Source organism: Argiope bruennichi, chromosome 11 (assembly GCF_947563725.1).
Source record: "Argiope bruennichi chromosome 11, qqArgBrue1.1, whole genome shotgun sequence".
NCBI lineage: Eukaryota > Metazoa > Arthropoda > Arachnida > Araneae > Araneidae > Argiope > Argiope bruennichi.
The window spans coordinates 18,812,079-18,837,644 of NC_079161.1; the positions used below are offsets into that span (position 1 = coordinate 18,812,079).

Below are 25,566 nucleotides of genomic sequence, written 5' to 3' on the forward strand. Positions count from 1 at the left end.
ACTTACTTCAATAAAAAAAATTACAGTAACTATCATTAAAACTCCAACTCCAAAATTTTATTAATAATAAATTCATCTTTGGAAGACATATTGGCACTTCATGTTATTTACTTTATGACTGGCATGCTCGTTGCTACTTTAGAATCAGTAGCATCTTGTTCCCTCCACAACTGGGTTATCGTCTTCAGCTGCATGTAGAAATTGACACCCTGAAAAATGAAAAAGCATTTGCATTATTTAATTCTGAATAATGTTTACAAATGAATATAAGGCTCTTGTATATTGTGTGACTGTTGGATATCACAATTCATTAATCCTCCCACCAGCATTGAACTATTCTTATTACTCTTCAGATCAAATACTTCAAAATAGTTTCAAAACTTTTCAAATAAAATGTATTTCTACTTTTATGCAAAGTGATAATATACAAAATGTCCATTCTAACAGACCATATAACTCGGTTTAATTTCCATATGTAGGCATATATTTCTAATATTGATTTAAAGGATGTATATTATTAAATGTTATGTTTGAATCAAATTTGCTGTTGAAAAAAATAGTCTAATTTTAGTCATTCTTAACATTGAAAAAACTATCAGTTTAACGAGTTGATTCCATAACATTAAGAAACTTTGAATACCACTATCTTAAATATTAGAATATTTCAACCTGTGTCTGAAAAACCGATCTGCTCAAATGAGCAGATTTTAATCAACACAGCTGTTGACTGGCTTTAAACAATAAAATTAATTTTAGCTTCATCACTTGGTGAGTTTTAGTTATGGGGGAGTGAAATACTTTATTATTATTGAAACTACTCTTTTCCCAACAATATTGTGTAACTAATTAGATCAAGATAAAAATGTAGATTTCATAATGTTGTCAGTAGTGTATTTAATGGTTCAAATAACATAAAATATAATTATTTACTTCATTTCAAGCATTTTTCCAAATGAAAATATGTGTATAATCTCTAATTGTTTAGAAATTAGGCATTGAATCATATTTAGACTGAATGCTGTATAATTTATTTAAATAATTATAATAGCTACATAGCAAGCAAAACTACAACCTGTGTTGATATTTCAGAAACAATTTTAATTTCATCATGAAAAAAAAGGGGCTAAGTACAAGAAAAATAACAACAGAAATTCATTATATAATATTTAAAAAATGAGGCAGCATCCATAAAAAATTATGAATATTAGATTACAATCTATAATTGCATGTTAAATATATATATATATAATTCTAATAAATAAAGATGGTATACAGTAGATTTAACTGATCACATTACGTAACAAGTTATCAAAATCCATTAGTTCCCGGGCTACATATTCAAATGTACATAAAAATATTCATTTAATTTTATCATTATTGTTTAATGTTATCACATTTGAAGTAGGGAAATTGATGGATCCTTCATTTTCAACTAACATTACAAACTGGGCTTAAAATTCGGTGAAAAATATTATTTGAAATCAAAATAAAATTCATTTTATCACACTTTTTTCTATTATAACCAGGAATTTTCTAATGGAAGTTGGCTTCAAAACTCATTTTATAGTGGGATCTCACACTTTTTCATTAAAATTCAATTAAATTTAAATGATTATATAGCAGAAAATTGTATTTAATTATTAACTAACAGAACAAATGGAAACACCGTGACAATGCTTTTGATTTACAATCCTCAAAAACAATCTACAATATATATATATATATATCTTAAAAAGATTGCAACATTTTGATTAGTAACTTCTTGTCTGACAGTTTCAAACTATACTGCATTTTAAAAATTATTAGACAGTGATGCACAGTATGTAACAAATTCCCTAATTTAAGAATTTATAAACCAAATTTAGTACTGCCTTGAAATTTTTGTATCTTTTTTTTACTTTATGTGCAAGTTTATTTAAACATAAATTCATAATAACCAATCCAAAATATCAACATAACATATGAAAAACACAGAAATAGTTCAATTTAGAAGATATACAAGGAAAAGTTGAAATTAAAGTTTTATGAAATCATACTAACATGAGCAGAATATATATTATATAAAAATGTGAGAGATATAGAAATCAAACAAGAACTTTCCAGTACCTTCACATCAGAAAGAATAGTCGGACCAACAAAGTTTCCTTTTTCAAAACCTGGAACTACAAAGCCTCTTCCATCCAACAACAATTTGGCACCCTCCTTTACTCCTGATTCAACTAAATTGCAAATTCTCTTTTTGGCTTCCAGGTGATATGACAGGTCCAAGATCTATATTTGGAATATGCCTTAGAATATTTTTTTTTCTTTTTAATATAAGCATATGCACAAGAGCTGTTAATCATTTTAAGTTTCATAACTCAATTTTATTATAAATACAAAAAAGGGTAGTGCGATTATAACAGTTGATATTACCATTATTCCCTTCAGAATATGATTTCGATTAATGTATTTAAATGAATGACAAGTAAATCCAAGTAATTATTTGCAATTATTAACTTTATACTTAATAACAAAAGCTGATGGTTAAAAGTAAAAAACTAAATTTAATTTTAATAGAAAATAATTTAAATGTTTTAATTTTCTAAAAATCAATCATTAACAAGAACCTTATTTTTCTGTAAAACCTGAAATCCATTTCAGTGATTCTTCAACAAAAACAATAAGGCCATACAACGCTGACCTGCTGCTCCGAATGCTGTACCTATAAGCTGAAAAAATATTTTGGATATATCAATCATCATTTAAAGACAACTTAGATACAATGAAAGATATGATCATTCATTTTATTAAGGCAAACTGTACATAGAGATGTTTATAGAACAACAGAATAATGATCAAAGACTAATAAAATAAATTTATTTTATCAAGCAATTTTCTTCAATAGGAATTCTGCAAATTTTATTAATTTAGTCAAACTTTGAAAAAAGTTTAGCAAAACTTCAACAATCATGGTTTTTGGAATCCCAAACCAAAATTTTATATAAATATTTGACATGTTAATTTTTGACCAAAATAACTCAAGCACTTTTCATCAGGTTTGAATGGGCAAAAAATATATTTTAAAGATGAATGAAAATCTTAGGCAGGATCGTAGATGAATTATGCAACTCAAAGAGCATGGAAATGATGAGTGTGCGGGAATGAAATGTTAATTGCTCACAACATTTATGATTGAAGATAAAAGAATAAATCAAATCAGACAAATTGCCCTTTCATCATAAAGAGCTAAAAAAAATTTTTTTTAGCAATAGCTATGAAATTAAAGGCTGAATTAAAGGCTATGAAATTAAAGGCCTTCATCCTCATAATCCTCTTATAAAACTGGAAGGGGGAAAAAATGACAAAGAAATAGATTATATTTCCATGTAAATTTGCCCTTTTCTGGTTTGACAACAGGAGATCTTTTTAATTGGGGAGGTGCAGTAAAAAGTTAAACTGTAAATTAAAAATTTATAAAAGAGCAGGAAAAAAAAACTATATTTATATTGGAAGATTTCGAAAAATACAAATTAGACCCAATTAATTCCCTCCTCCCCCAAAAAAACGGACTGATCAGCAAAAATAGTTGAATCTCATAAAAAAACTGCCATTATGTTTGTATGATGATATGAATTACACAATTAATTGAATAAATCCAACTCTTTCAATATAATACAGAATCATAGGCACTAAAATTGATTTAAAACTATACAAGGGCAATGGGAGCCAGCTATATAATTTTAAACAATGGTCCATTGATAAAAGTAATGCTAATTGAATAAGGTATCCTTCACAAATTATTTGTACAAAATTATAATTTTTGTAAATAAATGTTTTTTTTAATTTGTTAAAAATTTTGTAAAAAATGTAAAATTTGAGAATATAGTAAATATCTGGCAGCAATTTCTCCAAAAGCAAATAATAAATAAAATAATTAAATGTTTTGTACCTGATTTAGAGCATGCTTTCTTTTCTTTTTTTTTTTGCATCTGGCATTATAACTCCATGAATTTTAGCACCCTGCAAAAGAAACAATGAATAATTATATAAGAATAAAATTATATCTTATAGTAAAAGAGAAAACTAATTAAAAAAATAATTACCATATTACATTGCACACGTTTGACATTCTTGGAGCCTCGTTCATAGACCTATTTATCCTAAGAAAAATGATTTTGTTAGAATATAGTATACCAATACATTATATATAAAATTTGCTTTATTCTAATTTATCCAAATCAGAATGATATAAATTTCTTCAGAAATTAAAATATGAATGTATGCTAAAAATTATCAGGACTGACTGCAGATTTGAATTTTTAAAACTCTACTTTAAGAAATCACCACTGAAAGATATTTGAAACATAGGCAACTGAACAAATAAATAATAAATTTTATACAACATACCTTTAAAAATGAATACAAAGCAAAAAATATAAAATTTAGCTTCTATATTTTTAAAATCAATCACAAAAGAATAAATTAAAAAAAAACATTTATATAATTCTATGCTAAATGAACAAAATGAGATACCATTGAAATATTATAACATTTTTTCTATAATATTATATAGAAAAATATTTTTAAACTTTAAGAAATCTGAACATTTGATCATTATTTTCATTCATATAGATATAAGTTTACACTACATATAAAGCATTATTATCTTACTGTTTCATAGTTCTATTTAATAGAATGAATTAGAATAAGATAATATAATACAATGTTGATAGTGATCTTTATTAAATTAATTCAACATAATGTTACAACACACATATATACATATATTGAATTGGAATTTTAAGACAAGTCCAATTCAAATGGTATTTTGCATAGCCAGGGAAGTAACATGTATCTATAGTAAATCATTATGCTGAATTTATCACCTACCATCAAAATAAGAAACTTACAAAAAAAATAACTCAAAATTAATAGAAAATGCCCAAAAAAGTTATTAGAAAGATGTGCATTATACACTAAAAAAAAAAACAGAAAAGAAACTTATGTGGAGTTATCTGTAAAATTGGTAAAGATATTTGCAACTAAAATTATGAACTTTCTATGACTTGAAAAAGGGTTCGTACTGAAAAATGCATTCCCCTGTATTATTATATAGTTTGGTCAAGCTAAGCAACAGTGAAGTGAAGCTTTTGCATCAAAGAAATAAAAAATAATAGTGATAATTCAGAAAATGAACTTGTGAGGGAAGGAAGAGGAATCTGTGGATATATTTTCAACTATAGAATAAATCTTTGATCAAATGTAAAATTTGTAATTTAAATCACTAATATCTCAACAAATTATATAGAACATGAACACTTTTCTGTGTTTCTATTATGGTATAGTGTACGTTATTCTAATTGAACTATATATCTGATATCTTATTTTAGTTTTTTTTTTTTTTTTTTTCTGCAGTCTTTTTATTTTGCTTCCAGGGGTGCTGCAATCTGACTCAAATTTATAAAATTATAGTCACTTAAATACAGGTACACGTTACTTCCCTGGCTATATGAGATGCTGTTTTTAATCTAAGGACTTTAACAATCACTGTGTGTGAATGTGTGTGTGCACAGAATTTTGCAGATATGTGGCGAAAAGGAGAAACCTTAGGAATGAACTTCAATTTATTTCATTACAGGAGCCATAATTTATACAAGGGAACAAAAGGTGTCAGATGTTTGTTCAAGACAAAAGAGCAAAGTGACAGAAATTGTTCTTTGTTAGTGATTTTTATAACATTCTAATGGAGATTTCTTCTATACATGTTGATTTAGGAAAGAAAATTTTAGGTGTCTTTGAAAAGAACACAATGTATTAAGAAATTTTATCCTTTTGCTCATTGTGTGGGAAATAAAAGAGTCAATCAAAGAGTCAGTGCATGTTAGAAATAATTAAAAAGTGAGAAATTAATCAGGAAATAGAAAAATTTAGAAAATAAAATCAGGTATTTAAGAAAAATTTAAAAAATTGAAGAAAATTTATTAGAATTTAAATTAAGATTATATATATAATCAACAAAATTTAACTCAATATTATGACTCCATAATAACCATAACAATTATCAAATAATAAAATTACTTTTCAAAAATTAGCAATTTTTCTACATGTTTTACAAAAATATTCTAGGACATATTACAAGAAAATATATAAAAAAATTCTTATGATTAAAATCTAAGAAAATTACAAAAATAGTCATAAAGCACTTAGAACCCACAAAAGATAAAGCTCTAATAGTTCGACTGTCACATAAACAAGGGAATAGTAAAAGGATTAAAAGTTAAAATATGTCCACAAATGCAATAGAAAACAATCATATTTTTATATATAAATAAATGCTAACTTTATAATGACACATTCACTGGAAAAATTAATCTAAAGCAGTAACTACTATTTTTTTTATATCTGATTATGGAATTTAATTTTTTTTTAAGTATATGACATTAAAAAATAACACTTTCAGGAATAATTCATCAACACAGAAATGAACAATTAAATTAAAGAAAGTACCTAATAACAATTATTAATAACAATTAACTCAAAATGTTTACATTCAATGTAATATATTTACAATTTTATGCATTTTATCAGAATTAAATAATCTGGTTTTAAAGTTTATTCAATTTTTTTTCAGTTAATACCATTGCCAATTGGAAAATTTATTCAAAAGGATGAATTTCTTTTTTTTTTTTTTTTTTTAATCAGAAGAACAATTTATTTTTATATAAATATTTTGATTGATAACAAGAATTTAAAAAAAAACATAAAAGTTGGCAATGACATAAGTATTACAAGCATACAAAGTGTTAAAAACCAATCAAAAGCAAGCAGTTCAATAGATAAGGAGAAATGCAATAAAAAGAAAGCAGGTTACTGGAAGAACAAATTGATAAATAATTCTCATATTAGGAATACACTTCTAAAGCCCCCTAACACCATACCTCTCCATTCTTTTCCTCTTTTTAATACATTATTCCATTACATGGGCTGCAATGGATGAATGCTAAGCATGAATTCATAATGAACTAATTAATATTTTAATAAAGAACTTTCAAAACCAAATGGTAATTGTAAATTTCAATCAAACAAATTTTATTCTAAAATTTGTATGATCATTTAAGTCTCAGAAATTTAAGATTGACAAAAGCTACCAAAAATGAATAGTTGCAAGCAATATTACAGTCCTAATGTCAGTCAGTATTTATTAAATGAAAATAGGAAATATCAATTTAATAAATCATCTGGCGAATATCTGTTGGTTTATTAATACTAGAAATCTAACAACTTATTTGCAAAAAGTAGATCCTACATATAAATGACAGGAATTTTTAAATTAATTCTATACCTTCATGTGCGCCATGAATTACATTAACAGCGCCATCAGGTATACCAGCTTCTTTTGCTAACTCCATGAAAATCATTGTGGCACCTGGATCTCTTTCAGATAGTTTGAGAATCATAGTATTACCACATACCAATGCTAGAGGAAACATCTGGAATTTACATAAAATTAATAAAGCTATTAATTTTGTATTGTAATAAAAATTAAAGATTAGTTATATTGTATACTGTAATAAAAATTTAATTATATTTCAATTCTTAAACGCAACAAATGATAAAGGAGAAATTTTAATTCTTATGCTGATGATTTGCAGATTAATTTTCTCAACAATATTTGTTTTAATAAAGAATATTAGAAGGATGTGCTGACCCCCCCCCTCAAAAAAAAAAGAGAAAATATATCCTACATTTTCTTAAAAATTTAAAATACAAAAACTAAATACACAATAATTCAATATTATGCCTTCTAAAATTGCAATATATGAGGAAAAACCATTTATGAATCGATTAATTTGTATGTGATAACCTAATTCCTAAATCTTATAAATGCAGATAAACCTTTAGAGTTATTTCATAAAATTTATATCTGTTTATAGTAATGCTGAAAATTTATTTCTTAAGAACAGAGCAGCAAATGATTATTACATTCTAAATACAGATTATCACTCAGGTTCCTACTTCTTTACTTATAACAAACAAAACCTTTATTGGAGTAATCAGGAATATTATATGAATATAGAATGAACTTATTCAAGCATTTTATTGATAAAAATTTCAGAATTTATAATTTTCAATTCCTCTTTATGTTGAAATTAATATTTTTCAGGTGGAAATTTCGCTTTCACATTTGGCATCTTCCATTAACCAGTTAAGTGCATTCAATGTGTAATTTTAATCTAATCAAAATGAAATCTTATTCACATTATTACTATATTATTATATTGTATACTATTGTATTTACTATACAATCTCAAAGTATATATGCATCATCACTTGATTTCAAAAATGGGAAACTTGACAGATTTAAAAAATAAATTGGCAATTGACTCATTAAAAAGATTACATTATTTACATATTATATATAAAGATCTTAAAATATTTTTTAAAAAAAGAGCATTTTCAAAATTAAAACGTTTTCTCAAAAATGAAGTAAAGTTAAAAATAAATTTCAAAACAACAACACTGACTTCAAAATATGACAAATGCATGGTTAGGTGAAATTTTTCAATTTGGAAATATAAATTGCTTTAATACACAAAAATAACAGTGGCATATGTTCAGTTTAGTCACAGAAGTGAAAAGTATTAGGAATGTAACTTGTAATTTCTTAGAATGAATGGCTACACCATAGTAAAGCATTAAATAACAAGCATAGCTCCAAAATCTGTCAGAAAAAAGCTAATAAAGGAAAAATACCTTGAAGGAATAGGAAACCTGAAGGAAAAATATCTGTTGAAATGTAAATACTGAGAAATGTTGTACTAGGATTAAAAATGACTCCATGCAATGAGTAGTGTGACAATTATAAATGTGCTTCTTTTTAAAACAACTTTATGTGCTACGTAAAGTGCATTTTTAGCATACCTTTATGCAATTATATACTTATTAATGAATTATTGTATGCTTTATAAACACATTCATTATAATTTAAAATGTTAACTTTATTATTAAATTATTAAGTAAAGTATTATTCTATAAATTAATAAAATATTACTTGATTTACATGCCTAATTGATACATGGAATTATATAATTTACTATAATATCCAATTGGTTTTAGTTATTTCTATAAAATGCAAGCATTTCAAGATATTGCTGAATTATACACTTTAAAGATAACATATATGTTGGAGATTGAAAGGTGAATTGGAAAATACAATGTTTGCAACAAGCCTTATAATTTTGAAACATGGTTGTCAAAATACATTTCAAAATAAAATTTCATGACTTAAAAATAAATCTGGAAAATAAAGAAAGAATTAATAATTATATTAATATCAAATAATGAAAATAAATCAGTAAGATTAAATCAACAATTACAAAAGTTAGGAAACTAAAAATAAATCTACTTTATTTGATGAATTAATGATTCAACAGAAATTACACAAAACAGTAGATAAGAAAAGGGAATAATAAGGTTTAAAACAGCAATAATTTAACACATATATATTTCAACTTTTAACACTGTAAAAAGAATATGTTTTCATTATTTTGAGTTCAATTACTTGTACCTAATTTAATGCTATTGAATTCCCTTCTTACAAGAAATTGTATCACAAATGTTGACACTTAAGAAGAGGAATAAAATGTAAGAACTCACCTAAAAACGTATCATTGCAGGAAAATTAAATGGTGCAAATATCAGTACACATTCCAAGAGGAAAGTGATATGATGTGGTATCCATGTCTCGAGATATTGATGGTAAGGTTTCTCCCAACTGTAAGGATATAACTCCACAACCTCTGAATTTAATAAATAACCATTAGATGATGAATTCAATAAATAACTATTAGATGATGGATTCATTAAATAATTATCAAAAGAAAAATTCATTAAATAATTATCAGGTGATATATTTAATAAATAACTATCAGATGAAATACAATTAAAAGCTTATAATTAACCAGTTCTACAATTTACTTTTTATCTTCCAGTTACTATAATTTGTATTGGGCAAATACAATAGAATATCCCATAAAAAGCTAAATTTAAACACCTTAAATTCTAAAGCAAAATTCAATTACATTTGACTCTTTAACAAATATAATGATGATAATAATAACAGAAATCAATAACAAATTATTAGAATATAATTCTCAAATAATTCAAGTATCAATGAATTCACAGTTTGAATTCATATAAGATTCAGCTCAACCATTCTTGCTCTTTTCCTATTCACAAAATAATATGTATAAAACTCAGATTTAAAATAATGTGTCTTAAATATATAAATATGCTATAAAACAAAAACAGATTCTAAGTATTTTTCTAATACTTAAAAAATGGGACATTCAATTACATAACAGACAATACCATTTTTAAAAATCTTTGCTTATTAGAGATATATTTAAAACTTTAAAAAATCTGTCATTGAAAGCATGTGTAAAAACACCAAAAAAAATACGATTGCTTAATATTTCATATAATTCTAACTTAAACCCTCTAATTTAATATCTTCATTTTTGCTCTCTCATTGATTTTATTTATTCTTTATTTATACCATCTGTTTTAAACCTTACTTGATAGTTATATAACCTGAGTTCAGAACTCAGTGAAAAAAATAATAAATTTTAACTCTTTAAATATTTATAAACAATTTTAAGTAATTTTTATTATTACGAAATCACATATTTACCACGTTTTTATACATTTAAACAACAATCATATCATTTGTTACGATTCAACACAAAAATTATATGAAATATATAAATGTCTATAGTATCCAATGAATTTTCTTTTGAATCACAACAACAACTCCTTAAAATAGAACATGAAATTTAATTGGATAACTGATAAAATAAATTAGTGAAAGTGTTGAATATACAACTTGGTTCTAATAATATTATCCTGCATACAAAATTCTTCTAAACTTATTGATATATGTATTAATATTCCAAATTCTAAAGCTAATTTTTAATGTTTCTAATACAATAATAAGGTATTCTTATTTCACAAAACTGTATTTTTATTTAATGTATGCATTATTTAACATGATAAAATGCTAGCATTGGAAAGCAATTAATAAAATCAAATAATTTATTATTGACATACGAAGTACAATCACAATTTTTAGAAATATGCAATCATATATTAAATTTATCTTTCAAATAAAATATATATTAGAACAACAATAATACATGAACTGAATGAATATGAATATGTATGCATGCACTTTTGCATCTATCAGAGTTTTACCTTGCTCTAAAATAATACCTTCTTTTAATATATTCTAAAAATAAAATAATTAGAACTTTATTATAAAATTACATATGTCGTCTTTAAAACAGTAATCTTTATATGCATTATCTCATCTTGACTTATATGTAGAAGATACCATATACCTGGTTAAGAATAAAAAAAGCACAATACATATGTACATTGCTTAGAATTTATAAAATCAAATTCATTTAAAATAAAAAAAAAAAAAGAAAGAAACAGGGACCATTATACAAAGCCAAGAATTCTATTGTTTTATTGAAAGTTCCATATGAGATTAATGTGCACAATATAGTACCATAGGTCATTTGAAAAACTTTGATGCAATATCAAAATTCAATTTAAAAAATATCCCTGTATGAAATAAAATATTATGTAATTTAACATTTAACACATCCAACCTATTTTCAAATACTAATGTTTACACACTGTTTTTTTACTATTAAAGAATAAAATCTAACATACAGAAAAGCATCTGGAAGCAGTGCCTATCACAACTCACATTCAGTCATCCAAGATGAATTACATTACCTTTAGTACAGTATATTGGAAATTAAAGAATTCAACTAAAAGTTTGACATACTATAAAATACTGTCTATACATACTGTAATGAATCAGCTTCTTCCTGGGTGACCACTGTGACATTCCTTTTTCCCACACTCGATAATGTACATTCCGGGCCATTCTTCATCAACGAAACTCCCACAGTGTTAAGTGCCTCCAGATTGCCAAATGGAAGATCCTCCTTTTAAGTACGGTCATCTGGCCATTTAGTGCTAATCCAGATAAGGAACCACACGTGCGTTTCCCAGGGAAATAAATCGTGTCTTCGAAAGGCGACAGTGTCAAACACTCCAGATGTCCTGCATTTTTCCCATGGTGGAGGGTGAATCATCAATGGACATTTTCCCACGGGCGACCAGAGACGATTCAGGTTGTTCTGAACGGTGATTGGGTAACAGGGAGTCTGAGAGGAAAATAAAAGGTGAGATTTTTCGGAAGAAGACGGAGAGGAGCTTCGTGTGAACCAAGGAGGAGAAACTTCGTGTGAATCGGACTTCTGCGTAGAATTCCACCCGAAGAAAATTCGGTGGATTCCGAGAGCTACCCCCGGAGTAGCCTAAGACGCCAACAGCCTGTTAGCTGTTCTTGTAAAGTTGTTTCCTTCGAAATAGTTCGAGGAACTATTCTTGTGTAATTTTCGTGTTGTAAATAGCATCATTCATTTAACCTAGATTAGAAAGAGTTGTTTTTATGTAATAAAGCTGTAAATAAAAAAATTTGATCATATCGCTACCTGTTTTTGGATCGAGACTTTACAATACTAACCGAAGACTTAAGATACCCAGTCACTGCATTGAAGTATGATATTTTCTTTAAACTAATATTTTAACCAAAAATTTGTATAATGCTGTAAATGTATTTGTATAACATTTATGAAGAAATAAAAAAAAAAGTGCAATTATCTTATATGTAATGCTACACTTCATATGTCATATACAGTCAGCAGTGATTTCATGTACTACAATATGCCTAAAAATAACGTACTCCTTTATTTTTAGTGACAATCATGCAGTTTGCACTAACTGTTGGCCAACTATAAAGATAATTTCATTGAAAATATCTTATAAAAATTCAAATTATAGCCCCTGTTTGCAATAATTTCAGAACATTCCATAGTTCTAGATTTCCTCATTTACTGCATGTATTTTGCTGCATACTAAATGCATATATTTCATTTTAGGCATTTAGATTGGATTCTTTTTAAATTACATTGAAGATGAATACTGGATTCTTTCATACATTATTAACTAGTTTAGCTGCAAAATTCACAAGTGGAATTAATTCACTTGTTTTTAACAGTTATTGCTTGTTTTGTTAAGACTTAAGGAATTATTTTACTCTGTAAATAATTCCTTACTCAGTAAATATTCTTGCAAACTTTTGACTGTAAAACTACACGATATATATAAATTAAATACAAAAATAAAATCATTAATTAGATATAAATGTTTTCATGAACGATCAGCCAAATAATCGGGGGGAGTGGGTAGAGCAAGCTAGCAAAAATAATTTTCAATTTTTCAGTGTTAGCTTTAATTAAAAATTAATTATATTAATTAATGCTCTCAATTTCTATTTTAAATTATAATTTCAGACATCTGGGACTCACATAAATATTTCCCAAATAAAATTCAGAACTCATATCCATGTACTACGTCACTGAGAATTAATAACATTGTAAAATTTGAAGAGTTCCTTTTGCCATTTTTGCATTAAATAAAAAATCTTACAAATGAAAGTAAAAATAAATATCTAAAACACTTCGTGGATCAATCTTATTGTTAATTATATTTAATAGTTTGATAGGATTTTTTTTTTTCTAAAATTCAATGAGATGTATTGTTTGATAATATTATCAAAAATCAGTAAGATTTTAAAAATGTTTAAATCACAAATCCAGTATAAATAGAAACAACCCTAAAGAACACAAATGATATTACCATATTCTCTTTTATTAAATACTGCAACCTGAACATAGTCTACTGTCGAGTAAGAATTAATGTATTGGACCAAGTTTGAAATATTTCTTTTGCACTGGCAACTGCTCATTCCATTTCATCTTTGGTAGATTTAAGCATTCTTGTCACAACTTGATTTGTTACCTGAAAACAAATAAAGTTGTTATTCGGACACAAGAAATATATTCAATTACTAAATTTTTTCATGTATATAGAATAATCAACAACAAAAAAAAGTCAGTATTTTCAAAAATCAATTATAAAACAGGCAGATTTTTTTTTGTTGATAAAAGCAAAAATGTACAAATTAATTAGTATGGTTATTCATTCAAGATTGGTATTGAAGAAAAGAATGTAAAAATGTTCTAAACTGAAGTTTAAAATAAGTATCTCAATATTCAATGAAGACTACATACCCTCGAACATTGATTACCTAGTCAACAGTAATACTTCTTACCTATATGCTATAATACATATAATATAGTATCAACCTATATGCTATGTACATGTACAACCTATAGCATATAGGTCCATACTATGTAGTATGTACCTATATACTGTAATACATATAATGTAGTATCAATGTACTATCAAAAATTAATTAAGAATTTTGATTTAAGTATAAAACAAATATTTAGTTTCATTTTAAAACTACTGGTAATAATTATAATTAAAAAAAATTTCAAATATTATCCAAAATTATTTAATATGCATATATTATTAACTAAATATACAAGTTAAACAAATTTTATAAAAAAAAATCACACAATACTATTTTGTTGATTGAACAAATTAACAGTATTTATTAAATATTTACAACTTTGCTTCATTGATTAGCAAGCACTTTTGCTTTTTTTTAAGTCATCATATTTAGATTCTGCTCAATTTCACACTATAACTAACTCCTAATTCATATATCTAAATATGACACCAAGAAAATATGTTTATGGTTTTTATACTCAGAAAATTCATCTCATAGCAGAAACACAGAAAATGCATATCTCTGCAGTGATTATGCCATTAATCTTTCCTTTTTTAAAAATTTTTTGAAAAAGTGAAGAAAACAAATTTTTTGGATAATTCTTTAACTCGCCATAAATAGTGAAAAAGCCCTTTGATGAAAATGAAAGATTATGTATGTATAACTACAGTTGCTTACTTTTATTATTGCATTATGATTATTAATTACTTATTTACAAAGTTAGATTAAGTTCTTCCAACAGGCAATTAAAGTTTCAGGTCCTCTCTTCTACTGTGTTAGTTTCTAAAATAAGATTTTTTATGAATCTTAATTTAACTTCTATATAAATAGTTCTTAAGCAACAAATATTACGATTGAAATTTTTTAAAAAAAGGAAAATTTAAATGCAAGTTTCCTTTAAGAAATTGTTCTCAATGTATAAAACAAGCCTACGCACACACAGAAAAAAACAAAATCAAAAACAATTTTCAACAAAATGGTTTTTAAAAAATGTAAAATTTTTCTAATAAATTCATAATTTTTCCAAGATTACTGAACTGGGAATCATTTGACCAAATACAAAACATTTTGAACAAAATTAATAATCTGCAAGTGGTTTTGAAAACATGGAAAACATTGCCAAATTTAGTATTTTGAAATGTAAATGTTAGTTGAAATTAATTTAAATGTTTTTCTTTATTTTGTAAATTTGCATAAAATTATCTGGATAATTTTATAACTAAATTACTCAGATAATAAAGCACATATTTAGAAAAAACTTGCAGTCCTCCAAAATTGTGGGGTTCCTAGGCAGTTATGTACTTTGCCTATTTGATAGTCTGATCCTGCTTTATTTATTGAGTTTTCCCATAACAAAAATTACCATAAATAACTTATAATAAGCAATTCACAAAAATCTTTTATCATGAACATTGAAAAGACTTTTTATTCACTACCCCTTATATTCACAGACTTATGAATTTCCCCATAATATTTTAACAAATGGCATCTAAATATATAAATTAGTTTGCTTACTTACAGAATTGTGCAAATCAGTCCAATCTGAAGTCTTGGATTTGTTAAATTTCCCATCAATAAATAGTTTAGTAGTTGGCTGTAAAATTAAAAGTATTTTAATTCATATAAAAACATCTCCAATCAAGGTTTTAAAAATAATAAACCATAACTATATATTTCTTAATAAATTTCATTTCAATATTTACAATCAAGGCCATAAGTCTTGAAACGAATCCATATTTCTGTAAGTTTAAATTATTTTCATTTTAGTAATTGCATCAAATTATATGAAATAACTAAATGAAATATAAAAAAAATTAATAAGATCAAATTAATCTTTTGTAAGCTTTTCCTATATTTTTTGCAGAAACACAATACACACCTTTTTAAACATGAATGTGTGCTTTTTGAACCAGTATCCTTTTTTTTTTTTTTTTTCCTTTTTTTTTCAGGTTTTAAGTCTTTCTAATGCATTTTCAGTGATATTTAAATCATTATATCAGTGTTTTGCTAACTAAATTTTCATATTTGTGTTAAATATATCAACTAAATTTAAATGAAATATTGCTATTATGCATTTTAAACATATAGGTTAAAAACTAGTATAAAAATCAACCTGTAAATTCTGTATATATATCTCTTGGTATATTAATATAATTTATAAATTTTTCTAAATACATTATCACTAGAAAAATTAATTATGTTTGAACATACATATCAAAATCAGTTGAATGCGAACTTTCATCAAAGAACTCTTCTGTACAATTATCCTTAACATTAAAATCACTTTCTGCTTCATTTAAAAGTGTTCGGAGCACTGCTTCCTAATCAGTAAACTGGATGATATTTTGGGTCCTTAGTTTTAGTGCCATCTGCTAAGCCTTGTTTATCACTGGGACACTAACAGGGAGATGTGGTCTTAGAGACCGCACTTGAAGAAATAACTGAATTATTTAAAAAAGCATCTGCTGAAATCAGTTGAAAAAGTGCATGTGTATTGAAGGTCACAAAACAGGAAGCTACAGGGTCAATCCATTCAATTGAGCTAAAAATAGAATAGGGGTGACAGAAAATCCATCGCTAGTGGTCTCGCAGACCGCACGTCCCCAGTTAAGGGTTAAGCATGATTACATCTAAATTTGTTTCTTTTATGTCTGTTTTTAAAATCTAAATCAATATAAAAAAAATTTCATATTAAAAATATGGCACGGAATTTAACTTATAAATATATGTAAACCTGAAATATGTAGTTAAAAAAGCAATTTTGTAAGAAAAAAAGACAAAGTCTTCACGTATTTAGATTCTGCTTGAAATCTTTTGTAATATTTCTCATTTTTCTTAAATCTTTATTTAGACAAGAATGGAAATGGAATGTTAAAAACAAAATAATATCTGCTAAGAATTAATATTTTAGAATCATTTTGACATATAATTACAATCTAAAAGAACCAATCTCAAGTACTTATTACTTTATGAAACAAATAATTTAATATTGAAATCAACAGATAGAAAGATAAATAAGCATCCAATTATTAGCTGATTAATAAAAATATTATTTACATTTGAATCTAAGTTATAATATTACACAGATTTTTCTATATAACTTTCCATATTGCATGATATTATCTGCATGATAATAATTTCGTCTTTTTAATGATATTTTATTTAATAATAATTATCCTGTGATGGGGGGGGGAGGGCTGCCCCCCCATTAGAATCATTAAATGGTAAAGGTAAAAAAGTAAAAATTGCTACATTTCGTCTCTTTAATGATATTTTATTTAATAATTAATTATCCTGTGTAATAATTAATTATCCTGTGACGGGGGGTCGGGGGGCTGCCCCCCCCATTAGAATCATTAAAATGGTTAATTTTTTGTCTGTTTTATCATTTTTTAAGTAAAAATTGCTACATTTCGTCTTTTTAATGATATTTTATTTAATAATAATTAATTATCCTGTATTCTAATACAAATTATTCTTTAAATCTTCATGGAAATTTTGTCTCAATTTGCATTAAAATGTATTAATTTCTACCCTTTTTAAAACCATTCTCAGTTTTAAAGACTAAGTTTTTCTTCCTTAATTCTATTAATTAAAAAACTTTTTTGAACCACATGGGTGTAATAGCGCCATTTTTGAGCAATCTAAGATGGAGGACAATTGGCGAATTTTGTAGAATTTGACGATATTTTGGTGCAGTTTGGCAAGGGTCCGTACCTTAAACTTTACTTTTACCCAAATTTGTCTTTCACATAATTTTTAAGGTGTAAAAATCATTAATTTCCTTCATTATGAAAAATTATATGCTTGTCTAATAGAGTCATAATAATATTTTGATTCCTTGGTATTTATTATTACATTAGCCATTAAAACAAAAGAAATTGTATAATTTGGTTTCATTGACCGAATGATAAATTTTGCTAATAATTTTGCTTTTAAATAATACTGAATAAATTTATAATCTGAATAAGAGTGAAAAAAAACTTATTATTGAAGCTTAAAAAATATTCTGTAAGACTGAATAACAGTAATAAAATTTAAAAAATTAGTTTCATATCAAATTAAATGTGATATATCAAATTAAATGTCATATCAATACAAATGTGACAAAGTTTATCTTGAAAAACATTTAATTTATTAATTTTAAAAATAATTTAAATATCTTAAAATGATTATTGGATTTGTACCATAAATTGCTTTTTTATATATATATAAATTAAACTCCAAAATTATAATGGATTTCTCTATTGACTAATAAGTAAATATAGAAAAAAAGGAACGTTATTACAAACTTACACGATTTGATTTAAAAATTATCGAAAGGAAGAAACTATTCTTCAAAATGTTTTAATCGAGTCCCCATGGAAGACTGTATTAAAACATGAAAAGTCTTAATAAAAGCAAATACATAATTACATTATTTTTTTGACTACAGGAAATTGCTTCATATTCAGATATTTCTGGTTAGTTCCGTTTTATAAGGATGAAGACGCTACTTTCTATAAGGAATGCACAGTTAATGTACTATTACCGTTAAGATTTATGAAAATGAAATCTCTGGAAATGAGGTTTCATTTTCTCTGAATTTTTGTTCATCATGACTATGTTGATGCTTTACAGCCAACACTTATTAGGTACTTATGACACATTGGATGATTTACATAGTTTCTCATATTAATAAATCAATTTAAAATTTCTAATATTCTTTTACTTGTATTTCCTTCCAAACAAAGAAGCTTATATCTACATATTTCTTAATAAACATTAAGTCGTAAATGGAGTACTAATTTTAGAGGAGCATTTGATCCATGTTTTTACATACAGCATCGCAAGCAAATGCACCTCAGATCATACATTTCAGGCAGTTTTAAAGCCAATTGGTATCTAAATAACGTCTCAAAAAGTAAATTGCCATTGCCATCCATTAATTATGTGAAATTCCTAGTGACTTGATTTCGATAATTGAATAGGAACTCTAATAAAAACTATACATAATTAAATGAAGTATCAGGCTTAAATATTTCATTTTTGAGTATTAAAGAGATAATTAACATTAATCAGCATTTCTCTCAGATTATATATTTCGTTCAAGTGTGCATATTCATCCACATAATTTCCTTTTTTTCCAAATTGTTCTATTTCTCCACTATCTTTTTAAACATAACCATTTAAGGTAGTTCTGCTTTTAAATGCATTTTATTCACTAATTCGGATATGGTGTGCTGATATGGAAATTTTCATCTTTTGAATTTTTTAGCAAAAAATGAAGAAAAAATCTATTTCAAATAAGGTAATTAGGCTTACCTTATATTCCAAGACCGCCAGTATAGATGAGTAATAATATCACTTTTGCAAAAATAATCCACATTCTTTGAGACGAAACAATTATTCACACTTCACGGACATAAACACAAATGATATGTAGAATTAAAGACGTCTTAAATTCCAGTTACAGTCTAACCCAAAGTACAGAAGATCTCGGTGTCAACTGATTCGAATACAGCGGCGCTGCTGTCGGACTCCAAAGTTCAAGATGGGAGAAGTTTGTGCCACAACTGCATACAGTTCTACATACAGCATTGTTGATGCAACCAGTGCCTGAAATGATTGTGCCAAAACGGAGAATTTAAGACTTATTTTCCAATCCACAATCTTTCAAAACATTTCAGATAGACATATAATGCTTCTTACTTGAAGAATTCTTTGAGTTTGCTATCCCGAATTTTTCTTTATGTTGTTGCGTTCGTGAATCAGCAAAAATGGGATACAGACAAATTTACTATTAAACGAAATCTTACAACATTATATATATATTACCAAGTTAACATCAACTTATTTTCATTCAAATTCTAATATCTTTATTAAAACAACTAACTCAAAAATTCCATAACATAATCACTGTTGCCAATTTTAATTAACAGCACAGCTATTTACAAAATAACATTTATAATAATTAAACTACCCTTGAGTTACTTTTAAGCGAAATATTTATAATTTATGTCGCAACAATATATAACAGAGCTAGGAAGGATCTCGCATCTAAATCTGATGATAGCTTACTATTCCAATAAAAGGATCGAAGCTACATCATTTCTTAAAAGAAAGTTCAGATCGAAGTACACAGCCCAGCAATTAAAATGTTGAAACTGAAATTTGTTGAAGAATGGTGTATTTATACAAATGTGACCGAATCGGAAATCAATGACGAAAATGGCAATAACAAATAGGATCAAGATAGTATAAATTATGCTGGTTTATGGTCAAGTATTATAACTGATAAATTTATAATGTTTTATCTTAAAATCAGACCTGTACATCACAAAGGAGTTTTTGATAAGAATGCTGAAGGTAGATCATTTTCCACTACATACTACTTTAATAAAATAGCAAATGATGAAACTCAACTTCGCAGCTGGTTAATTTATTCAAAGACGCAAGACTCCTTATTTTGTTTTTATTGTGTACTATTTTCCAAAAGAAAAGGAAATGACCAAACTACAGGATTTATAGGTGGATATAATAACTGAAGAAAGTTGTCAAATGTAATCGAAGATCATGAACGCTCTAGTTGTCATATTAATTCGTTTATTGCTTGGAAAGAATTATTAAAATGACAAAATTTATGTTCGACTATTGATAAACCAAATCAAGTTAATATAAGTAAGGAAACGGCACGACTCAAATTGCTATTTCAAAGAATTGTAGATGTGATTATATTTTTAGTGTGAAAAAAAAATCTTCGACTTCTAGGAATCCAGGAAATAATAGGTAAGTCTAATAATGAAAATTTTTTAAGTTTAATCGAATTATTAGGTAAATACGATCCTGTGCTAATGGATCATATAAACAAAATAATCAATTCTAAAAATAGAATTGTGCATTTAGCACATAGGTCACAAGTAAAAATTATTTCTGCGTTAGGAAATGAAGTGCTTAACAAAATTAAACACGATATAAAAGCAGCCATGTACTATAGTATTAAAATGAATTGTACTCCTGATATTTCTTATAAGTAACACATTTCAATCATTATTAGATATGTAAATTTTGAAGAGAAAAGGTTAACTATAAATGAGTCATTTATAGGTTTTATTGAAGCAACTAATCTGACTGTGAAGGACTAGCAAAAACTCTACTAGAAAGATTTATTTAAAAATTTCATTCTCTATTCTGGACAAGTTTAATAAACTTTTTCAACATTTCTGATCTTTGCTCATGAAAGAAATGTGTGTTCGTTTACTCCACGCCTATCCCTAACCCTGTGCTCTCATCTATTGAGTAATTAATTCAGTCGGGTAGATTAGTTCTTCCATTAGTTATGGTTGTAGCGTGAATCCGCAATCTTCGACGAAGCGAGTAACAACTCAACTCCGGATTGAAACAACAACAACTTGGAATCAAACTTGAAAAACGGAACAGCGTTGTGATCAGCAGCTGAAAAGATTCTGAACTGTTTACTTTCGGAAATGCAGTCATTTAAACTTAATATGTAAGAATAGCTTGTCTTGTCGTAGAAATAAATGTTATAGTTATTTTTTCAAGGAGAGTAGTTTTTTTCAATCACAGTAAAAGAACCCGTGTACCATAGGCGAGTACAAGACATGGCGTCCGCGACAGGATTGTGATTTGAAATCAACGATTCGAAAGGCAAGTGAATTTTTTTGACGACAAATTATTTATTAGAAATTTGTCGATACTTTGAAGAATAACTGTTTCAGAAAAATTATGGAAGCTTTAAAGCTTAAACGAAAAACAGTTAGATCTGCATTTACTAGATTGTTTAATCATTTAGATGAGTCAGCGAAAACGGAAGCAAACATTGCAGATGATTTAGATTGTTTGGCAACCTTCCAGCTGCTTGGCGAGAAAAATAATGAACTTTTGCAATTAAATGAAGATATATTGAATCTTTTGATGTCTGAAGAAATAAATGAAGACGATATTGAAAAGGAATCTCGTTCAGCAGGTGAGTATTCACTCAATTTTAAAAGAATGAGTTTATTAGTGGATCGAAAAACTAATCCCGCTGTTAACGCTGATACATTATCTTCAGTTGGCGGTGAAAAGCGGAAATTCAAGCTGCCTCGTTTGGAACTGAAGAAATTTGGCGGGGAAATTAAAGATTGGCTGCCGTTTTGGAGACAATTCAGAAAAATTGATGAAGACAACGATATCGATGAAACCGACAAGTTTCAATACTTAGTCCAAGCAACTATCCCGAATTCCAGAGCGAGGGAATTAGTTGAAAGTTTTCCCCCTACCTCCGGAAATTATTGCAAGGCGATTGATTGTCTGAAATCTAGATTCGGCAGAGATGATTTATTGGAAGAATATTACGTTAGAGAATTGTTAAAATTGACACTCGCATTTAATCTTAAGGAGAAACATGTTGAATTATCAACTGTTTATGATCGACTTGAAACCCAGCTGAGATCATTAGAAACTCTTGGCGTTACTACAGCAAAGTATGCGGCCATGTTGTTTCCCTTGGTTGAGTCTTGTTTAAGTGAAGAAGTTTTAAGAGCCTGGCGGAGAAATGATAGAGGATTAGATGGAAAAGATGACACAAAAGAATCTCGATTGGAAAGTTTGATGAACGAAGTTGAAAATGAGGACAGGATAGCTCTTGCTATGGAAGGCTTCTCTTTGAAAGAAAATAACAAAAATATAAAGATTAAAAGAGACTTGCCGACAGCTGCGGGACTTTTTTCAGGAAACCAAAAATCTGTTTTGAAGTGTGCATTTTGTGACAAGAACAATCATGAATCCAAAGAATGTCATGTTGCTCGAAATTTGGATTTAAGTGAGAAAATGAACCGATTGAAGAAAAGAGGTTGCTGTTTCAGATGTCTAAGTAATGGTCACGTGTCAAAGCTATGCAGGGTCCAAGTGAATTGTGGAATTTGTGGTCAAAGACATCATGCTGTGATGTGCCCTGATATAAAGACCGTTGAGTCTTCTAACTCTCAAGAAGCAACGGAAAGTTCAATACATTGACCAATCCCACATGTTCTACAAGTGTGTTTCTACAAACCCCGGTCGTGGTTCTTCGAGGAGAAACACAGGATTTTGCTGTGAGGGCTCTCATAGACACTGGAAGCCAGAAATCTTATATTACGAAAGAAGCTGCTAAGAAAATGAAGTATCCTGCATTAAAAGAAACAACTCTTATTCATACTTTGTTTGGAGGGATGCAAAATCCTCAGAAACATTCAGAATACAAGATTTTTGTAAGTGATTTTAACAAAAATTATCATTGCACTTTTAACGCATTTGACCAAGAGAAAATCTGTGCCGAAATTTGTCAGATACCAACCGGATTTTGGTCAAAGGAACTAGAGGATAATGGAATCCATCTAACGGATCAAGAATGTTTACCATCTTGTTCTTCATCAACAATCGATTTGCTTATTGGTGCTGACATAGCAGGAAAATTGATGACTGGAAAAATCCTCAATTTAACTTGTGGATTAACTGCCACTGAGACTTTGCTTGGTTGGACACTTATGGGAAGAGCACCAAGCAGTTCAGACTCTATAAGCATGACAGTGACAAACTTACTTATAAAAGATTGTAATATAAGTGACTTATGTAAGTTAGAAGCCATTGGAATTATTGATCCTACTGAATCGAAAAAGAAGACTGAAATGCATCAAGGTACTTCAGATTATTTTCGAAACACTCTGACGATTGATGAGGAAGGGAGGTACGAAGTCGCCTTACCTTTGGTGTTAGAATCGTCCCGGCTCCCTGACAACAGACAAATGGCCGAGAAACAACTTTCTTCTGTTTATAAAATACTTGTAGAATCCGAGAGAGTTGGAGTATATGCAGATATCTTTAAAAAATGGATTGCTGACGGTGTCATTGAAGAAATCGAAGATAAAAAGGAATTGAATGTATACTATCTCCCACACAGGCCTGTATTTAAAGAGAACAGCATTACTAAGAAAGTGAGGCCAGTTTTCGATGCATCCGCACTTATAAAGGGTACACCCTCACTGAATGCCTACTTAGAAAGCGGTCCTAATTTAATTGAACTTGTTCCTTCCCTACTGAATCGTCTCCGAAAATTTCCTGCTGGAATAGCATCAGACATTGAGAAGGCATTTCTTCAGATCGGAATCAGAGAGAGGTACAAGGATTATCTGCGATTTTTATGGAAAACCAAAGACAAGGGAATGAAAATCTACAGACATCGTAGAGTTGTGTTTGGTTTCACCTGCAGTCCATCCCTTTTAGCGGCAACTTTGAATTGCCATCTGGAAAAAGCACCTGAAGAGCTCTTGGATACTGCGGAAATTTTGAAGAATTCATTTTATGTGGATAATTGTGTCTGCAGTTTGAAGAATATAGATGAAGCAGATAAATTTATAGCTGAATCGCAAGCGTTGATGTCTTTAGGCAAATTCAATCTACGAGGCTGGGAATCAAATGCTTCACTTGAAATTATCGATCAACCCGACAAATACCAAACTGTATCCTTATTGGGTCTAAACTGGGACCTAAAACAAGATACTCTGTCTTGTATCATAAACTGTCCGAAAAATGAAAATCTGGTTCTTACTAAAAGAGATCTGCTTTCTTTGGCTCAGAGTATATTTGACCCTTTGGATATATCCTCTCCTGTAACCATCATTCCAAAGTTTATGCTTCAAGAATCCTGGAATCTTGGACTTAAATGTGATGATGCCCTGCCAGAAGGTCTATCGAAACTATTTTGGAACTGGCTGAAGGGTATAAAGAATCTTTCAGAGGTCAAAATACCTCGATGGATGAAGCTGAGTCAAAATGAAGAAGGGAAAAAGGAAAATATTTGGAAATTTATACCACCATCAGCTCCATGGTGGGGAGTATGGTGGGAGCGCCTTATTGCCCTAGTAAAAGACCTTCTGAAGAAAGTTCTAAGCCGAGCATGCCTGAGTTACGAAGAATTGAATATGATTCTATGCTATTGCAAAGACATCGTAAATTCAAGACCCATTACCTACGTTTCTGAACACCATGATTTGGAACCTATAACACCATCTTCATTCCTCAGAAAACGTAGAGAAAATGGAATTCCAGATCTTGACCACTTGGAACTATCTCCTGAGTATTTTCGCAAGCGGCGACTGTATAGGTGTAAACTGCAAGAAGATCCCAGAAATCGATTCCGACTGGAATACTTGTGGCAGCTGAGGCAACAAACTAAGAAAATGATAAAAACCCACGATTTTAAGGTGGGAGAAGTGGTTATTGTCGAAGTAACCAATCAAAAACGTCTGAATTGGCCTCTGGGGAAAATAACAAATATTCCCTGGTAA

At 28.0% G+C, this 25,566-nt stretch overlaps 1 protein-coding gene and 1 long non-coding RNA gene across 5 annotated transcripts; one reads left to right on the plus strand and one right to left on the minus strand.

Moving 5' to 3' along the window:
* Positions 1-41: 41 nt before the first annotated feature.
* LOC129957223 (uncharacterized) lies at positions 42-20,149 on the minus strand. Of its 4 annotated transcripts, none has more exons than XR_008782741.1 (11): positions 19,565-20,145; positions 15,780-15,854; positions 13,762-13,923; positions 11,863-12,488; positions 9,640-9,782; positions 7,325-7,472; positions 4,086-4,142; positions 3,932-4,002; positions 2,610-2,711; positions 2,107-2,271; positions 42-209 (listed from the first exon to the last, which is right to left on the minus strand). It is a non-coding gene; the product is annotated as an uncharacterized LOC129957223 (long non-coding RNA). The 4 variants fall into 4 exon arrangements; XR_008782742.1 differs by having other exon boundaries at positions 11,863-12,224; positions 19,565-20,143; XR_008782740.1 differs by having other exon boundaries at positions 11,863-13,923; positions 19,565-20,149.
* Positions 20,150-23,397: 3,248 nt separating this feature from the next.
* On the plus strand, positions 23,398-25,566 carry LOC129957354 (uncharacterized). Its single transcript, XM_056069639.1, has one exon. The coding sequence runs from the start codon at positions 23,398-23,400 to the stop codon at positions 25,564-25,566; it is 2,169 nt and encodes a 722-aa protein (XP_055925614.1).

Excerpts from the sequence above, each read along its gene's own strand:
- LOC129957354 (XM_056069639.1), top strand. The coding sequence starts at position 23,398 with ATGAAGTATCCTGCATTAAAAGAAACAACTCTTATTCATACTTTGTTT.